Raw genomic sequence first — 18,818 nt, 5'->3', positions numbered from 1 at the left:
TTACAAGTCTGATTCCACAAAGATTCAAATTGATTTTCTGAGACAGAGAAAAATCAGATGATCAGGACAGAATAGAGTTCATTAAAATTAGTCAAATCTCAGTGTCATGTGTATTCACCAAGTAGGCCCCTACAGGGAAATCCCCTCTATAAGTGGTTGCAGGGACCGCCAATTTCACCTCATTGAAAGTGGTACATTGTAGAGTGTATGTTTATTATAAGTACCTTATAATAAACATACACTGTACTAAAACTGAGACCAGGTAGATAGAAAATTGGTCCGCCAAATTCACATCTTCCAAAAGTGGTACATGTACCACACTGTGAAGTCAATTTAAAGAAGGAAATGTCAGAACCTCGCCACTCTTCAGTTGGTTTAGGTTAAAATCATGTTTTTGGTCCACACTTCACCAACTGCAGCCCATTTCCCATTGATGTCAGTCTTGTTAGTTATTACAGTGCAAGACTACAACAGATTGATGCCAAAGGATAAACCTTTTTTGTATCATTTGAAAGAGGGACATTCAGTGTAGACTTGTTTCGGATAAAGGGAAATTTGAAGGTGATGACATTATTTCTGGTTGCTGCTGAAATCACTGTATTGTGAAAATCAAACTTCTTAAATTTCATATCATTTTTCTAGGTGTCATTCTCATGAAACCTCTACCATTTTGCTTTACTGATTTTACTTCATTCATTAGAACATAGCATGGGATGCATTTGAATGATTGTGCTTTACATTGGTTATAAATGCTTGACAGCCAGATTCCCCTAAACTAACAAGAGCTTTGAAAATCTGGCTTTTGACTTCACAGGCAATGTGGAGGGTAGCCTTAGCATCGTTTTGTTTTTATCTTCTAAGAGTTATCGTAGTCCATATAGTTGGCCATGCACAAACAAGCACACACGTACACACACAAACAGAAACGCATTCTACTCTGAGGTCCACATTAAACACCTCTTTTTTTATGTACCACACATGCTTGACAGACTAATGTAGCTGTAAAACCAGACACACTCTCAACATGAAACTCTGGTGAATAAGAGGGGACAGCCTTATTCGCGGCATAAAACTTTTGCGAACTGTCACTGGCATTCAAAGCATTGTGTAGATGTAAACTTCAGCATGCATTCTACTACCACAAATCTTGGCTCCTCGCGAAAATTGTGTAAAAGTTTCATGCATGTGAATATTTCTGATTTTATTGTTCCTTGTATCTCATAAGGTAGCCTGTGTATAGACTAATATGTACACACACAAACACAACTCCAGACAGAGACATGCGATGCACACTCAAATCACACCTTTATCATTTAAATTGTGACTTTTCGATCTGCAAATATGTAATCATATACAAAGTTGCGTACTACTGACAAAATATCCGATTTTAAATTCAAGTTTTAATAGCAGAATTTATAAGCACAACAATGCTACTTCATACATAGTTATCCAATATCTTGAATGTGAGTTTTGTAGAAGCATATTCCAGACATCTTACAATTCTTTAAATATTGTGTAGTTCTAAAAACTATATAATGGGACTGTTTCATTCCTTACCTCCTGCAAGTTTAAAGTCCCTGATACACTTTAAAAGCTAATCATTAAAAAAAAAAAATATTTCACATCTGAATTTCATTTATGACTCATGCTGCAATGTGACAGTATGTATGATTTCACCCACAGATCTCAGAAAAGAGTGCACACTCACTTTCATTTCTTCAGACATCAAAGTTACCAGTACCTAAAGCCTGACATGATTTGGTTGAAACTAGCATTTTGTCACAAGCAATCAATTTACTAACGTTAAGATTTTACAAGCACTTTGTAACCTGCATTCATGAACAAAATTTGTGATCAAATCTACTTGACATCCAAAAAGTCATAATTACGTCTCTTGAGAAAAGGAAAAATAAAATCTGCATCAAAATGATTATGAAGTTCGCAAAATAATTGAATATGAAGAAATATTCAATGCAGGGACCATTTCAACTGATAAATGGTTACAGAAGAAATGCTTTGTATAAAAATGCACTACATTTTTCTGGAGACAATTAAATATAGAATGAGACTATCAAAACCCTATGGTAAATTATTTTGGCATAGGCACAGGAGAAACTTGAGACCTCAGTCATCCTTAGGAATCAAGGCTGAGTAACTCTCTGCCATGAAACCAGACAAGACTTTTGAGGATCAATTGCTCTAATTTTCGATCATGATGCCTCCATACCGCATGTCCAAAAAAAAAAAAAAAAAAAGACAACAGGACCTTCCCAACGATAACTTAAAAAATGGTGAATCAATCCAAATACAATTTCAGGGTATGAAACTATCTTATTACCCACATCTTACAGAAAACCCCATCCAATTTGCTTCAGTGGTCAAAAAGAACTGTGGATCTTTGTAGAGCATGTCAGGAATCCCTTCCCTCCAAGTTCTGTCTATTGTGTTCACACATCAACATGCAGGTCCAAGAGCATCCAAGTGATGAACTTGGAAGAAACAGACTCATGACAAAGTGTACAGTGACATGTGTATAAGGCAATCGGTGAAAGAGTGACATTGGAAGTACATGTGAGTAGCATAGACACTTCTACAACCATACACACAGGGCCATTATGTGTTTCATCCCATACACAGACTTTCATGGCAAATGCCTTTGTACTGACTGAGAAGGGTGATTGATTTGAAAGTATAATCACCAGCTGGACACTGTTTCAAGTGCATGAAGGTTGTAATAACTTGTATCATTTACTGTTTCTCAACTTTCACCTAGTGAGCTGTATCTTTTAGAAGCTCATGACTTTTTTGCAGTTAGTTCAAAATATACAAGTTTAATGTAAACAAGACCAGTCTGGAAAATAATATCTGATAATAAGCTTATCTCTACTGAGGAAGATCTAATCTTAGAATAGCTTCTTTATACACAAGTATACAGATGAATAAAATGTCAATAAACCAACAATATTGGTTATTCACCCTCAGCACAAAATACATTTATTATTTTCTTAATTCACTTTAAAGAGGTGAGTATGAACATTTTAAGGATCCTGAGAATGGCTGACATCTTTGTGGCAAAAGTTATTTTTCTTAAACAGACATGACGAGGGAAAATGTATAATCCTCTGAGGATACTGTCAATATCTTTGGAGTCACCATAAAAGCATGCAGTGCCTCATCAAAGTCCTATTAGCCCATTAAAGCATTGAGGAGAGGGTATCAAAGCAAGCAGCATAAATCTGACTGTCCAGCTCAGCGTCGACTCGTCTTTCCCGCCTTGCGCTTCCCTGCGAATAAATGCTTGGGCATCTTCACAGAGATGTGACGGTCGGCTTCTCCCTTCCTGGCGTTGAGGTTCATCTTGCGCTGCGACACCTTGGACAGCGTGCGCACCTTCTTCCGCTTCTGGAGGTGAAGAGAGAATTGGCACATGTACATTGAGATGTTTACATTCAAAGCACAAAGCCTCACAACTGCTTCATTGCTGTTCACAAAAAAATATCAAAACAATGTTTTTCTTCAATACTTTACCAGGTAAATCCCTTCCACCCAAAAGTCATTATTGTTAGGTCATTGTTCCACAATAATCATTCTATGCAAGGAATGCATGGTTCTCTTTTTCATTACTTCAGATTTGCATTCAGGAGAATGGAGCTTCTGCATCTAATATGTAGATATCACAAAACCCAAGAGAAGGTACCTGTAAATGCTGAAATTTGGAGTGCTGTGCAATAATTTTTGCACATTTCATGCTACTTTTGGCTAGCATGAATTCTAACACCCTAAAAATATCTTTACGATATTCTCTGCACATGTTTAAAGGGTTGACAATTGTGCAGCACTAATTCAAGAATCCGCAAATACGTTTTCGAGCCACTCAGCACAAAAAATTACTTATGCGAAAATAACGTTTACTGTAACTGTTCATCTTAGTGTGGACTGGTTTATAAGTCTATGATGTAATAAATAGCTCCACAAACCTCCACGTCTCTGAGACCAGACACATCACGAGGAGTCCTCATGCTGCTGGTGGGCCTTCCTTCTGAGTCTGTTCGCTGCCTCTTGATGAGAGGAGCTCGGCTGGTGCTCCGGCTGCGATTCCTTGCAAAGTGGCCCTGAAATGAAGAACACCAATGAAATTAAACATATGACATATGCTCATAACAATTTGCTGTTACCTGACAAAGTTTATTTCATCTCCCTTTTGTCTTGTCTTTTAGCACAACTACTTGACAACTTTTAGTCAATACATTTTCAACTGATGATGGTCTATTAAAAATACGTAGGGACTTCATGGAACTTACATTTCCGTTTACTGAACCCATAATTTTGGTTCACATAAAGTATGAAGGTGTAAGATATAAATACAGAAATGACTAGGAGACTCTACTAATCTTCCAAATTGTATCAATCCACAAATCTCCAGAACTTGAACCAAATTTGATCTAAACTAACATCCCGGGCTGACATCATTCATCCATCAAAATCTGAGTGGTTCCGCAGAGCAATCAGGGAGATATTCAGGCAATATGTGCATTTCACTGCACAAAATAATTCCTGAGTCAGGGAGACTTGGTACCTCTTGGCCCCATTTTATATATAAAAAAAAAAAATATATATATATATATATATAATCAATTTTGAATTCCCTTACCACAAAGGCTGCCATACACTTATAATAGAAATCAACTTTATAATCAATTATAACTCTTCATAAAACAGGGCCCTGGACATCCAACATACATGAACAATAAACAAATTAATGTACAGACACATTAATGCAAATACCAGGGTGAAAAAAAAAACAGGGTTTTTCGTCACAATACTCACATCTGCTGGCAATTCCACACCCATGTCTCCCAGTTCACTGGCCATCCTTTTGCGTTTAATCTGTATAAAAGTTTGCAAGAATGAGTAAAGGATGGACAGACATGATACTGTAAATGGGATTTCACTGGTAACATCCATCACGGAAACATCAAAGCTTTTGCCATAAAGCATGATACTGTAAATGGGATTTCACTGGTAACATCCATCACACTGAAACATCAAAGCTTTTGCCATAAAGCATGATACTGTAAATGGGATTTCACTGGTAACATCCATCATGGAAACATCAAAGCTTTTGTCATAAAGCATGATACTGTAAATGGGATTTCACTGGTAACATCCATCACGGAAACATCAAAGCTTTGCCATAAAGCATGATACTGTAAATGGGATTTCACTGGTAACATCCATCACGGAAACATCAAAGCTTTTGCCATAAAGCCATCACCCGTATGTCCCATATACTGAAAAGTGTGACTAGAAACCGTCGGGTTGAGAATGATAAGGGCGTTAAGTTGCCACTAAACCCATAGTGTTCGAGACAACTTAACGCCCTTCTCATTCTCAACAGACGATTAACCAGGTGTAAGAAGGCAGTTAGAGCACATGAAGATCATATGGAAAAATGTAAAACCTTTGAACTAATCTCATTCATTATGACACAAAGGAGTTGGAGTGGAGTGGCACAGCATTCTTCAGTCTTGACCTACACATGATCTAGTCCTTCAATATCTCTATTTCATCCATCAATACATCACTCCACTAAAATACTGATCCATCCATCTTTCAAGTCAACTCATCAATCCATCCAGCCAACCTGACTCTTTACAGGACAAGTTCATCCAAATATGTGTGTGGATTGAGAGAATGCAGTAATATCAATAGAACATATCAGTGAAAGTTTGAGGAAAAGTATACAATCTGTTAAAAAGTTATAAGTTGTTATAGAGTTCTAGTGCCGCTATCACTGGATGAGAAGACCAGAACAGGTTTTGATGTTGCTGCAGGACAATGATATAGAGAAAATGTCAACAGAATGCAATAATTTTCACATTCCTAGCAAAATGAAAGAGTACCTAATTTACCTTTTTCAGAAATAGGGAAATCAATATTACCCAAGAGATGTGTCAGTGGCAAGTCCAGGTGAATGTGTACTTTTCAGAAAAATGAAAGAAATTCTGTGTAATTCTCTTTTATATTTTCTTTACATTTTTGTCTTGCAGGGATGTCACAAACTCTTGCAGTTTTCTCATCCAGCAATGGCAACATTGAACCTTTAAAAATTCATCACTGTTGAATGGGTCATCCATTTTTTTCAAAATTCAGTGATGGTGTTCTACTAATGTTGCTGCATTCACTCAATCCACACATATATTGGGGTGAACTTTTCCTTTAAATTCATCATACCATTAATCATATTCACAGTGATGGATATACAATATCTATCTATATATTTACCCCTTCTGTAATCCTTGCTATTGATGGTGCTCGAACCCTCTTCTTGGATCTAGACTCCATCTGAAGCAGAATCTTCTTCTCCCGGATTCTAAAAGGTAAAATGATAAACACAACACCGTGAATGAATGACCTGAACCTACTGCATATCAACAACATACAATGAGAGGGAAAACATATTAAAAGGCTTACTGGTTCTCTTTACGGGCAGCTTCATCAGAACAAAGATCTACCCCCACAAAAACAAAGAAAAACAAAATAAACAAAAATAAAACAACACAAAACTAGGACTTCATTGTTCATACCTCCTTTATTACTTAAACGTGATCCAAGAGCAACATGTCCTCACTTTCTGAAATGTTGCCTTCATTTTCCAATTTAACCTTGTTTGGCACAGCACTTACAGATTAAAGAACCCTGAGATTTCATTCCCTCTCCCAATGAACACTCACTGCACCTATCCCCTAGCAATGGTTGGTCCAACAGGACTTATAAGACACACAAACACATTTGCAAGGAACATAATTTTTGTGTGGCAGTATTATCAAAGGAATTAAATAACACAAACTTACTTCTTTGCTGTGGCTCGAATTTCCTTCATCTCTTCATCTTCAGACTGAAATGAAAGAATAGAGACATTAACATCAGAAATTTAGACAATGTGTTAAGGCATACAAAAATGCCCATAGGAAATGGAAGGGTATATGAATAGTTTAGAATATTAGTATTATGAAAAACGCTATAAAGTGTAAGAGCTTCTCTGAAGCTCTGAATATACAAGGGTTTGAAGAGAGGCTTTGCAAAATAAGAGCTACAGTACGGATGGGTCTAAAATGTCTACGCATCAAAAGGGTTCTACATAACGGACAGGTTTGCAAAAGTTTAGAGAATGAAAGGGGTACGGAAATGGTTTCACAAAATAGTTAGGCTTGCTTAGGTTCTGAGAATGAAGACCTTTAGATTATGAAAAACGACCCTAAAAATCTATGTTTTTACAAACATTCTGAGAATGAATGGCTTATCAAAAGAGTTTTCCAATATCGAGAGGTTTACAAAGGTTCTTACACTGAAAGGCTCACAAAAAAGGGTTCTGTATAATAAATGCTTCTCTACAAGTTTGAATTATTTAGTACCATCTACCCAAGAGTGATTCCTGCCAAGTTTGGTAAATTATGATCATGCACTTTAAAAGAAAATATTTTAGTATGAATCATTGGGCCCTTTGCTACCTGGGACCCCCGCCCCCCTTTTGATCCTTACTAGTTACATGCCACAGCAAAGCTGCCACTGTCATGAACAAAATATATCAATATTTCCATTTTTTTTAAATAGCAACTCTTTAAATAGCAATAATTTATATTATTATAATTTATATAATTTATTTTGATATGCTCCCACAATTTTTTTTTTAAGACTACACATTAATTGTTTGAAATTCAATCTCTCCAACCCTGCTCTTTGAAATGTTAACTAGAAAAGCACTTAGACAGCACAGACCTCCGCCAAGCCAGCAACTCATTTCCACCCTTACATGAAAAAATTTCTCAAAATAGACGTCATTGCACAGCGCCTTGCCCAAGCAGAGCACGCATTCTAGTGTGCGTATGTAAACCTCAAGTACACACAGCTTGAACTGAAAGTTTGTTGACCTTATATGCCAAACGATGGAAAATCCTTTAAAAATCCATAAAAAATTCCTGGATCACTACCAAATTTGAATGAGGTGTTCCTTGCATCACTATCAACTTTTTATGTAACTTTCACTTTAATCCGTACACAACTTTTTGAGTTATTTTGTAAACAGACAAACCAATGCCGATGATCACTTAACCTCCTCCTTCCTTGGCAGAGGTAACTATAATAGGAATGTCTCTGATCCTGACTGAGGACATAATAGCGAATTTCATTCACCAATCTCCGGCATAAACGGAGGAAGGAAAATAGGAAGAAGAAGAAGAAGAAGAAGAAGAAGAAAAAGAAGAAGAAGAAGAGCAGACAAAGAAGGGTTTCATATCCAGTTTGGCATGCTGTAAGAAAACAATAAAAACTTCATCATTCTTACTGATTCTTCGTTGTCATAGACACCAGCCGCCTCCCTCATGGCCTCCTCTTCCTCCAGCTCTGCCAGCTTGGCATCGATGTCTGGGTCCACGTAGTCAGCAATGTTCTTGCCCATCCATAGCTCTGGGATGATGTCGGTCCGATACTCCTCCTTGACATCCCACTCCCGCTGGAGGTCCAGCACGAAGTCATCTCCCATCTCAAGCTCCTCATCTCTCAGTGTCCTCTTCTTGGCCGCCTCCGTCTCCATGGCAGCCCGTCGGGCCTGCACTGCTGGGGGGATGAAGGGAGGCCGCTCCTAGGCACACACACACACATACAAAACAAGAAATCTAGTGGATCTGGGGCTCACCCGAGGTCTAGGGCTCACTGAATATAGCAAGTTCACCCTCAACACATTCTTGCAGACTATTACCAAAGAACACAATAAACTCAGGCAACTTGCAAACTACCATAGAATTGAAAGGGCCTACAAAAGAGCTGGGAATGAAATGGCCATAAAAACTTATCTTGCAAAATTACAGGGTACTGTTATTTTGGAAGGCTCTACAAAAGAGCTGGGAATCAAAGAATTATAGAAACTGTTTGGTAAAAAAAAAAAACAAGAGACCCGCGGGTCTAGCGCTCACCCGAGTATCGCAAGTTCACCTTTCACGCAGTCACTAATCTAAATTATTCACAGCTCTACCAAAATTTGACCAGGCATTCTCAAGTAGAAGATGAAAATGTACAATAAGGGCCCAAATTTTTTAAGATTCTTTAATTATTGGGGATTGGGGCCCCCTGGGGCCCTCTGGGTGGGGCATGGTGCCCATTTTGATAAATTTAGATCCTGACCCCCTAGGGATGCTACCTGCCAAGTTTGACGAAAATACATCATGAAGTTTTCAGGAAGAAGATGAAAATGTACATTCAGGCCCCCATTTGGACCTTCCCAACCACCCCCCCACCCCACCCCTGCCCCCAAGAGGGGCACCCCTGGATCTCCTATGAACAAACTCAAATCTACAGTCATTAATGTACTCACTCATAGTATTATCTTAGCTCTATAACTTCTGATTCTAGAGAAGATTTTTAAAGATTCCTTAATTTGGGGGGTTTGGGCCCCCCTGGGGGCCCCCTGGGTGGGGCATGGTGCCCATTTTATCAAATTGAGATCCTAACCCCTTAGGGATGCTACCTGCCAAGTTTGGTGAAAATTGGTCATGGGGTTCTTAAGAAGAATATGAAAATGTACAATTTAGGCCCCATTAGGACCCCTCCCCACCCCCCTCCCCTGGGTCCCAAGGGGGGCACCCCTGATTCTGCCATGAACAAACTTGAAACTGCAGTCATCAATGTACTAACTCATAGTATTAACTTAGCTCCATCACTTCTGGTTCTAGAGAAGAACATTTTTAAAGATTCCTTAATTTTGGGGGCTTTGCCCCCCTGGGGGCCCCCTGGGTGGGGCATGGTGCCCATTTTAACAAGTTCCTAACCCCATAGGGATGCTACCTGCCAAGTTTGGTGAAAATGGGTCATGGGGTTCTCAAGAAGAAGATGAAAATGTACAATTTAGGCCCCATTAGAACCCCTCCCCACCCCCTCCCCTGGGTCCCAAGGGGGGCACCCCTGATCCTGCCATGAACAAACTTGAAACTACAGTCATCAATGTACTAACTCATAGTATTAACTTAGCTCTATCACTTCTGGTTCTAGAGAAGAGGATTTTTACAGATTCCTTAATTTTGGGGGGTTTGGGCCCCCCTGGGGGCCCCCTGGTTGGGGCATGGTGCCCATTTTAACAAATTGAGTTCCTAACCCCCTAGGGATGCTACCTGCCAAGTTTGATGAAAATCAGTCCTGGGGTTTTCAAGACGATTTTTTTAGACGATTTAAGTCGTAACTCTGCTCAATATCTGTCAATCAGATAAAGTTCAAACACATCTTCACAGAGAGAGGTACCTATCATCCTTGATATACATTCAATCTCTTTTGTGTCAAAGTCAAGGTCTCTTGACAACAACATCATGGCAGCAAGAAAATGTTGGCAATTCCAAAGAGACAAGCTAATGCCATGTTGGATGATACCATATTGGTGCTTGAATGTAATGCAAAACTGATGCAAGACAGTGTTTTGCATTGATCTAGCATCAGTCCTTTTGCTGGTGTAATGAATACCCTGCCCATATAGGGCAACAATTTTTGATTGTCTCTCTGGAGCGAACTGCTGTGATGAGGAATCCCGTATGTTTGCAGCTGTCAATACTATTGGTAAGAACAACCAACTTCGTTTGCTTTATCATTAACCATTACTCCTAACTTGGAATTAAATGTCTTCATTAATTCATATGAATACCACACAATTGTCCGATATTTTCTAAATATTATTTCGATTTGCTTATTTATAGATTTTGCAGAAATTATTCATCTAATGAAGAATCTGAAGCAAACTTCCTCTCACATTCAACTAGTCAATAAAACATTATATTCATGAATTTCAGGTGACCAGTGTTACACATGGGTACAAGGTTTCAATGAATGAAAGTATATCACAAAAGAACTCATGAAATTCAATTCCTTTTCTTTGTCCTCAAACTCACTTTTGTGTCTCTTTTGGTAGGCACGGCGATGTGCAGTCGGTTGAGAATATCATTGACCTTACGACCTTTCATTTTCATATCCACCCTCTGTAGTAGCAGCCTGTCACAAGCCTGGAGGGAAGAAGAATGTCACACATATGTCGTAGATACTTTTGGGTCCAGTCAACAGGGTATCCTGCCCATTAATGCAGAGCTTGTAACTGATCAGTGGGAATCAGTGGGAATGCTGGGGGTTGATTGTTCCAATTCTTGTGGGATTCATTTAAGAGTACATTATATATCTATTGTTGTGTGAAAAAAATTTGCTTCAGAACGGTCTAATATTCAAGTAATGTGCAGTTTAATGCCCCGTCACTGTACAGGCATGCTAACCTGGAAACATTAAACTGCACATTACTTGAATATGAGACCATTCTGAAGCAACTACTTTTCACACAACAATAGATATATAATGTACTCTTAAATTAATCGCACAAGGATTGGCACAATCATCCCCCAGCATTCTCAATGATTCCCACTGATCAGCTACTAGCCACCTCCTTTAAGTTTTTATGATAAACCCTTTCCAGGGAATTTCTGGTTGACAAAGACCACATCAAGCTCTAACATGACTTCATATTAATTCCTTTTACATGATCCATATTAGTGATGGTTTTGAGCTCTCTGTATAGGATTAATACTGATATACATTGTATGTTTCCTTACTATACAGGCCTTTTCACAAATCTTGCAACAAGGACTGTGACTGCACTTCATCTATGCAGACCAAAGAGAGCAGCCATTGGTGGAAACATGAAAGCAGTATCTTCTGACAGGTAGGCAGCAAGCTTCTTGCCTGCAACAATTTGATCTTCAGTGGGGTGACTTACACATTAGTGAGTCATTCCAGCAACAACAAAAAAAAACAACAAAAAAAAAACCCCAAAAACATTTGCTTCCAAACTTTTGCCTTGTAACATTATGTAAACAGATGTTTAAAAACTGCATATTACATGTACGTGGACTGTATATAAGTTCACAACCGTATGCAATCATTGATAGCAATTCACTCAACTTCTGCTGGCTATACAAAGATAAAACACATCTGCAGAGTCTGGTTTAATGATCTTTGTTCATCAATTATTCACTGACAACAATGATACCATTATTCATTCATCACATACAGACAAATTCACACAATGATATATTTCCATTACTTCAACAATTTGACTACCAAGTAAACTGTGGCTCTCATTTTTTCACTCAATTTCCTTTTGTTTTGGTTTGGTTTCCATTGGCTCTGGACTGGGGAGAAGGGGTGGGTTTTTACCCCCAATCAGTCCTACCTCCGTCTTGACTTTCATGATGCCCTCCTCCGTCACAGTGCTAGTCTGTATCACAGACACGCCCTCCTCTTCCATCTTCTTGAAAAACTCCTAAACGTGAGACAGACACAGCAGGCATAAAAGAGGTCAAACTGAGAAGATGTTTTATATGTACAGGGACAGCTACAAGTGAGTACAATGGAAGATGACTTAAAAAAAAAAAAAAACATGGGACAGAGAGCAAAGTACATCTGTCTCCCAGCAACTATATTTTTCTTGAAGAGACAGAAGCATCATAAAAAACAGATATAATACATGTGTACAAAAAGAAAAAATAAATGTGTCAAACCTGCATAGTTACATCCTACAAAAATGTCTCTGTTCATGAATTATACAACTGGATCTCACTTTCCAAGAACATGACATTTTTCCCCCTCTGCATCCAATGCATTACACAAGGTTGATAGGAGGTCATATCACATTTTGTAATTTAACACAAGAATATTTGATTCTACAAGCTGGATCAACACAAACAAACAATTCATAACAAAATATTACTAAATTCAATATTAGTAAGTGCATTGTATAAGAAAGAGAAAGGAACCCTGTCAGAGTCATTACCTGCTTCTCCACGTCTAAGTCTTTTAACTCCACAATGTCTGACTTGTTGGCCACAATGATCAGAGGCTTGTTGGCAAACAGCGGTCGTATACTCTCAAAGAGCTCCACCTAGCACAGGAAATCATTGCAAGAAAAAAAGTCATCCACAAGTGTAAAGTTGGTGGCTTAAATTCATCAATGCAACATTCTGATGAGCAACTCTATCATTGCTGGTCACAGCTTGATATGACACATGAAAGATCTTATGAGACAGTACTCTACACAATATGTAGCTTCCCTAAGACCTCTAAGACCTCACCACACACTGATATACTTTCTTCTGATTAATGTATTGGTATTTTCACAACAAATGTGCTGATATTGGTGAGAAAATTGACGTCCCCTCAGTAACATAGTGCAGCCTTCTTTCTGCAGTGCAGCAAATGGTGCTACTGTGTCTGCATCTTGCTTTCTATTTACATGAAGTGTGATATTTCATGTACATAGTCAATAAGTGCAAATATCAAAGACATGACAGCATGGTGCTACATAACTTTGTTTAACCACTTGTCTGGTTGGGCAAGCAGATTTTCAAATTGTTGCAGAACACTTGCCCAAACATAAATTTTACTTGCCCGATAAGAAAGTCCAAAGATATAAGAAAATGATAATAAAAATCACTTGTGAGTCAAAGGCTTGAAAAAAACACTATCATCTGAATTAAACCTGGTTCAATCAAGTGGTGGTGTTGCATTGCATTGGGACTTCTTCAAGTTGCTGAAATTAAAGTGAATTGCATCACTAAACACAAATTGTGTTTGGGCTTCTGTTTGGTTGACTTTATGGGTTTAAAGGGGGAAAGGAAAAAAAAAAAAAAAGGAAAAAAGGTGGCTTCAAAACTTTTTGCTTGCCCAATTTAAACAAGAATTGTTCTCATTGTTCCAAAACACTTGCCTGACTTTGATTTTCACCTGCCCCCCGCAATCAGGCAAATGCTTATGTAGCACCCTGCATGACATACACTTGCCATTTCTTGACTAAAATGCTTTCACTAACTTTGGTACACTTTTAATGTGAGTCCAGGGAATTATTTTCTAATTCAAATGTGAGTAGCAATTTCTGCTGAAGAATAATATTTCAAATGGTATCCTGTACAAATCTATAGGAGAAAACCGCTACACACAAGATTATTTGTGTAGCAGTGGTATAAAAAAATGCAGAGTAAATTGCAACGTGATACCAGGAAAACTATTCCATAGAAGTCATAATCATAGTCCACAGTCTGGAGCCTTCTTGACCCACCTGTTCTTCAAGCGAGTGACCACACTGCTCGGACACGTCCATCACAAAGAGCACGGCCGCCCGGAGGTGGGCCAGGGCAGTAATGGCTTGCATCTCAATGGTGTTCCTGTCCTCTAGGGAGTGGTCCAGGATACCGGGCGTGTCCACCACCTGCCACCTCAGATACCGGTAGTCCATGTGACCCACAAAGAGAGACTTGGTGGTGAAGGCGTAGGGCTGGACCTCCACATCCGCTCGTGTTACCTAAACAAAGAGTTTACATTGTATGTTTGTTTACAGCAGAGCCTCTGGATGACTTCAGTCCTCACTATTCTTTACGATAAAATTGCAAAGTATCTGAAAAGGTGAGGGCACTTCCCACAAAAATCTTGAGAAAATATTTGATTTTATGTGTTATCTTTTTGCATCATTTTTAATTGTATAGAAAATAGAAATCATAACTTCTTAATTGCTTGTTATTAACTGACATGGAACTGTTTCATTGACTATGGATTGCTGCTGTATAATGCTTCCAACAAAATTATAACAACATAGAAATGTACATCTGATCTTAAGGATTCAGCAGAGTTTTATCATTATTCAGCAGAATTTTACGGGTATCGAAGCAGTCAAATCATCAGTGTTTTATAATCCCACAGGAAGGAAAGAACATATACCTTATTCATAAAGCTGGACTTGCCCACATTTGGGAACCCACAGAGAAGCAATGTGCGTGTGTTGGGGTCAATAGAGGGCAATCTTGACAAGTGCTGTCGCACTTGTTCCAGGTACTCCAGACTCTGCCCTTGCCTCTTAAGAATGGTGCACATTCGTCCCATGGCCGCTCGCTTCAGCTGCTTGCAGCGATACAGAGAGTCTCCATACTTCATCAGTCGGCAGTAGTCTCTCGCAACGCTGCAGTACATCAAACAATAAACACAATCAATATATCGAAAAGTAGTTGAGACTGTATGCACTGCTGAGTGATATCATTATAATCTGTATTGACATTTCAAATAGCATGTCATGGCCATAACACAAAACATGCTGTCATTTCTGTGAATCTTTACTTGTTTTTCATAAGAATGTTGAATCCTTTCTATTCCAGTATTATTTTGCATGGATGTACAACGTATGAAGTCAGCAAATTGAATTTGACTGGATCCATGAGCAGTGCTCCTGTCTAAGAATATGTATCTCATAAAAGGGGCAGGTTTGGTCAGAAACAGCTTTGATTTTGACATGGCAACAGAACCATTCATGAAATTACACTGCTTCTACTACTTATCATTCCTCTATAAAACAACTGAAATCAAGAAATGCATGATTTTGAGTGTAAAACAGGTTTAGAGGCTATCCCGGATTCCTTGTAAACACATCAAAGAACAGTTAAACGATTTACCACAATTAATAAAGACACAACACCTATCATGGCCCGAGACGTTATTCCATATTTTTCAAATGGCCATAAGACTACTTTACACTCACTTGTCAATCAGATGCAATGCTGTGTTGATCTGTCCAAGGGCAAGCTTGTAGTGGTCCTTGTCATACAACACATTCATCAAGTCTGCATAGAACGGATGGATATCCTGGAAAATGCATACATAACGCAAAATAAGATAAGGCTGCCATACCTATTCAAAGATTGATAGTTCTATGCTACTAGTCATCTCTTTGTTATTTATGGTGAAGTTTTGACTTCACTTGTGGCAATCCTCTCAGATTTCAATTCTTATCAAAATCAGAATCCTTTTGGTAAAATATCTGACTAAACTGCAGTACTGCATTCCTTGACAAAAATGGCACCTGTTTTCCTTTCTTTTTGATTTCAAGAACTTATAAAAAAATCATACAAATGGTAAAAACCAATTACCTTTTGTACTTAAAATCATATGGTACAGTTGAACCTCTATTATCCGGCCTCCCTTTATCCGGATCTCTCTATTATACGGACGCAATCTCGCCGTGATTTTTTTAAAAAATTATTATTAATTACGGGAGGAAAGGGGGATTCCCAACTCCTTGAGAACTCCTACACAAACACACATGAATTACATATTACTTCCAACATTAACATACACCTCTATTTTGGGGTCTGTTACTGAGTGTAACAATGAAAAGGTTGCAGTATACACATTACTACATGTGGTACTACAATGGGCTACATCAGTACATGTGTATGTATATGTACATGTATAAAGCATTGAGTCTCCCGTATCCGGCCAAATCCCTTACCGGATGAGCCCCGGTCCCGACTTGTCCGGATACGAGAGGTTCAACTGTAATTGTTTTCATCTCCATGAATTGAACGAGACACAATGTTCTTGTTTATAGATCCTCCACATGCTTATTGTCATAGCATTACTTTGTGTGTGTCATCTTTACAGATTCACAGCATACTTTGCTCAAAATACGTATTCATTTTACCCTACCAAGGTATCTTTACAGAAAACAATGATAACGAAATAATACTTCAACATACAGGTTTTCCTCAAATAGAAAAGAAAGACTGGACTTGGGGCCATAAGTTTATTCCAGAGGTTGTTGTAGAACCAACTACAAGCATATAATTGGCAATGTTGACTACTGAAAAATCCCTAGTTTTTCAGTTTATCTAATTACCTCCAGCTTTGGAAAGTCCTGGATAATTTGCTGCAACTTGTCATGGTAGTTCTGCTGGGTGTATTTGATCTTCCGCATGTAAAACTGTCGTATCCGGCTGATCTTGTAGTGCTTGTGGACAACTGTTGGTGTTTTGCGCTGTGTCTTTGACAGTACTATGTCGATGAAATCCTGATATTGGAATGAACAACAAGAGTTGTATTAACATCAATGTCTCTCAGTCAATGTCTATCTCAGTCACAACAATCTCTAAAGAAGCTGCAGTATAATGTGGCTTGACTTGATGGCGCATATACACTGTACATGCATAGCAACAATAGGAATTAAAGGGACTGTACAGTTCTGGTTGAGGTGAGGATTTAGCTTTTGACGTTTTACGAGATATTCAGAAACCACTCTATGAGATGTCAAAGAGCATGCAATTCTAAGGGGTATCAAAAGTTTATTTGATGAAAATCGGTTTTGAAATGGCTGAGATATCCAAAAACAAGGTGAAACAAAGAGATCCTAGTAAAAGGCGTGGTCTGTCGCCTTTTATTATTATCACTTTTTTGGATATCTCAGCCATTTGAAAACCAATTTTCATTAAACAAATGTTGAATCCTTCTTAAAATTACATGCTCTTTCATATTTCATAAGAGGTTTCTCATTATCTCACTTAGGAATGTTATAAACCTGAATCCCCACCTTAATCAGTACTGTACAGTCCCTTTAAAACCAATCCACACAGATTCACACTGTACCGGTACACAGTGTATGAAGTACTACAGTTTATCTTTTATCAGGTATTACTTTGATACAATGGCAATGCCAAATGAACAATTTACACTTTTGACAAGCATGATATGCTCAGAAATCGGATTCTGAGAATCTACTAACAATTCTATTAAATTTGAAAAAAAAAAAGGGAGAAAGATTTACAAAATGTTATGACCAACATTTTTGCATGACTATAAGTACTCTACTACAATGTATTTCCTGATACCCGCTCTGCTTAGAACTATTTGTTGCAACAACTGACATGTACTATGTGCCTTCGCAAAGGTTATTTCAAAAACAAAGGGAGGAATTGGGAACGAGGAGAATGGAGATGGACTCAGAAAAACATTTTTGACCATGGGATCAGTCTGGAAATTAGCAAGTAAACGGCAGGTAAGAAGTAGATAAGAAACATATGTATAGAGCTTCTAGTACAAAAGTAAGCCCCTTGCTGGTGAAATACGTAACCTAGAATCTAGTATAGTATGTAGAAGATCTAGAGGCGCGAAAATTTGGGTTTGTCTTCCAACGTTAAGTGACAGCACTCTTTCAACCTGGGGCGATCCCACAGTATAAATTTACTGTGTACAAGAAGGAGCGCCGTGCGCCCTGGGCGGGGTTAGAATTGGACAAAATATCTTTCAGTTGCAGATTCCAGATTCCTTGCATCAGTGTGCATATTGCTTTGTCACATTTCATATGGCATGGGTACTATGGATAAGTTGTCCACAAAAGTCAATTTTTACAATGTAGAAAAATATTAAATTTTGTGATTTTTTTTTTTTTTTTTCACAACAGTTACCTACACAAGATTATGAAGATGCATTTCAGCTTCAGGAAATAATTTGTGTAAGTTTAATTCAACCACAACACCATCCAAAATTTCTGTGTAGCCGGTATTGTGCCTTTGGCTTTGTGTGGTGCAAATTAAATGGCACAATCAGCTGACAATACAAATGAATGGTGTCTAACTCTTAAACCGGTTAAACCTTTTAACGTTAAGGTTGTTAATGTATTCTATGTTAGAACTAAATAGATTGCCATCCCCCCCCCCATAACTGATAAATGTCAATAAGAACATATTTAAGAGTGTCTACACTATACTAGTGCCGACTTTACATTACCTTTGATGTCGGAACCACTGTGATCTTCTTAAAATTGTATAAAGCCATGGCTGCGAATCTCCAAACCTTGCTCAGTTGCTGAGGAAATTGTGCAATACCACTGGAAAGTAAAGCAGGCAACGATTTCATGCGAACAGTACACACCAATACAATAAATGCACTGTCAATAATCTGCATGCACGTGTCTCGATTTTAGC

General features: G+C 38.3%; 1 protein-coding gene across 1 annotated transcript; it reads right to left on the bottom strand.

Annotated features, from left to right (window-relative positions):
• Window positions 1–1,385: 1,385 nt before the first annotated feature.
• Window positions 1,386–18,755, bottom strand: LOC140238075 (GTP-binding protein 4-like). The gene is made up of 14 exons (XM_072317998.1): window positions 18,622–18,755; window positions 16,739–16,909; window positions 15,602–15,705; window positions 14,791–15,028; window positions 14,135–14,377; window positions 12,854–12,961; window positions 12,254–12,343; window positions 10,929–11,039; window positions 8,345–8,641; window positions 6,855–6,898; window positions 6,286–6,373; window positions 4,828–4,887; window positions 3,978–4,112; window positions 1,386–3,402 (listed from the first exon to the last, which is right to left on the bottom strand). Exons 1-14 carry the CDS (start codon window positions 18,748–18,750, stop codon window positions 3,250–3,252), a joined length of 1,971 nt encoding a protein of 656 aa, XP_072174099.1. The 5' UTR covers window positions 18,751–18,755; the 3' UTR covers window positions 1,386–3,249.
• Window positions 18,756–18,818: the final 63 nt, after the last annotated feature.

Source organism: Diadema setosum, chromosome 14 (assembly GCF_964275005.1).
Source record: "Diadema setosum chromosome 14, eeDiaSeto1, whole genome shotgun sequence".
NCBI classification, from domain to species: Eukaryota; Metazoa; Echinodermata; class Echinoidea; order Diadematoida; family Diadematidae; genus Diadema; species Diadema setosum.
The sequence above is the reverse complement of the archived record's forward strand: the minus strand, read 5'-3'. Positions and strand labels throughout refer to the sequence as shown.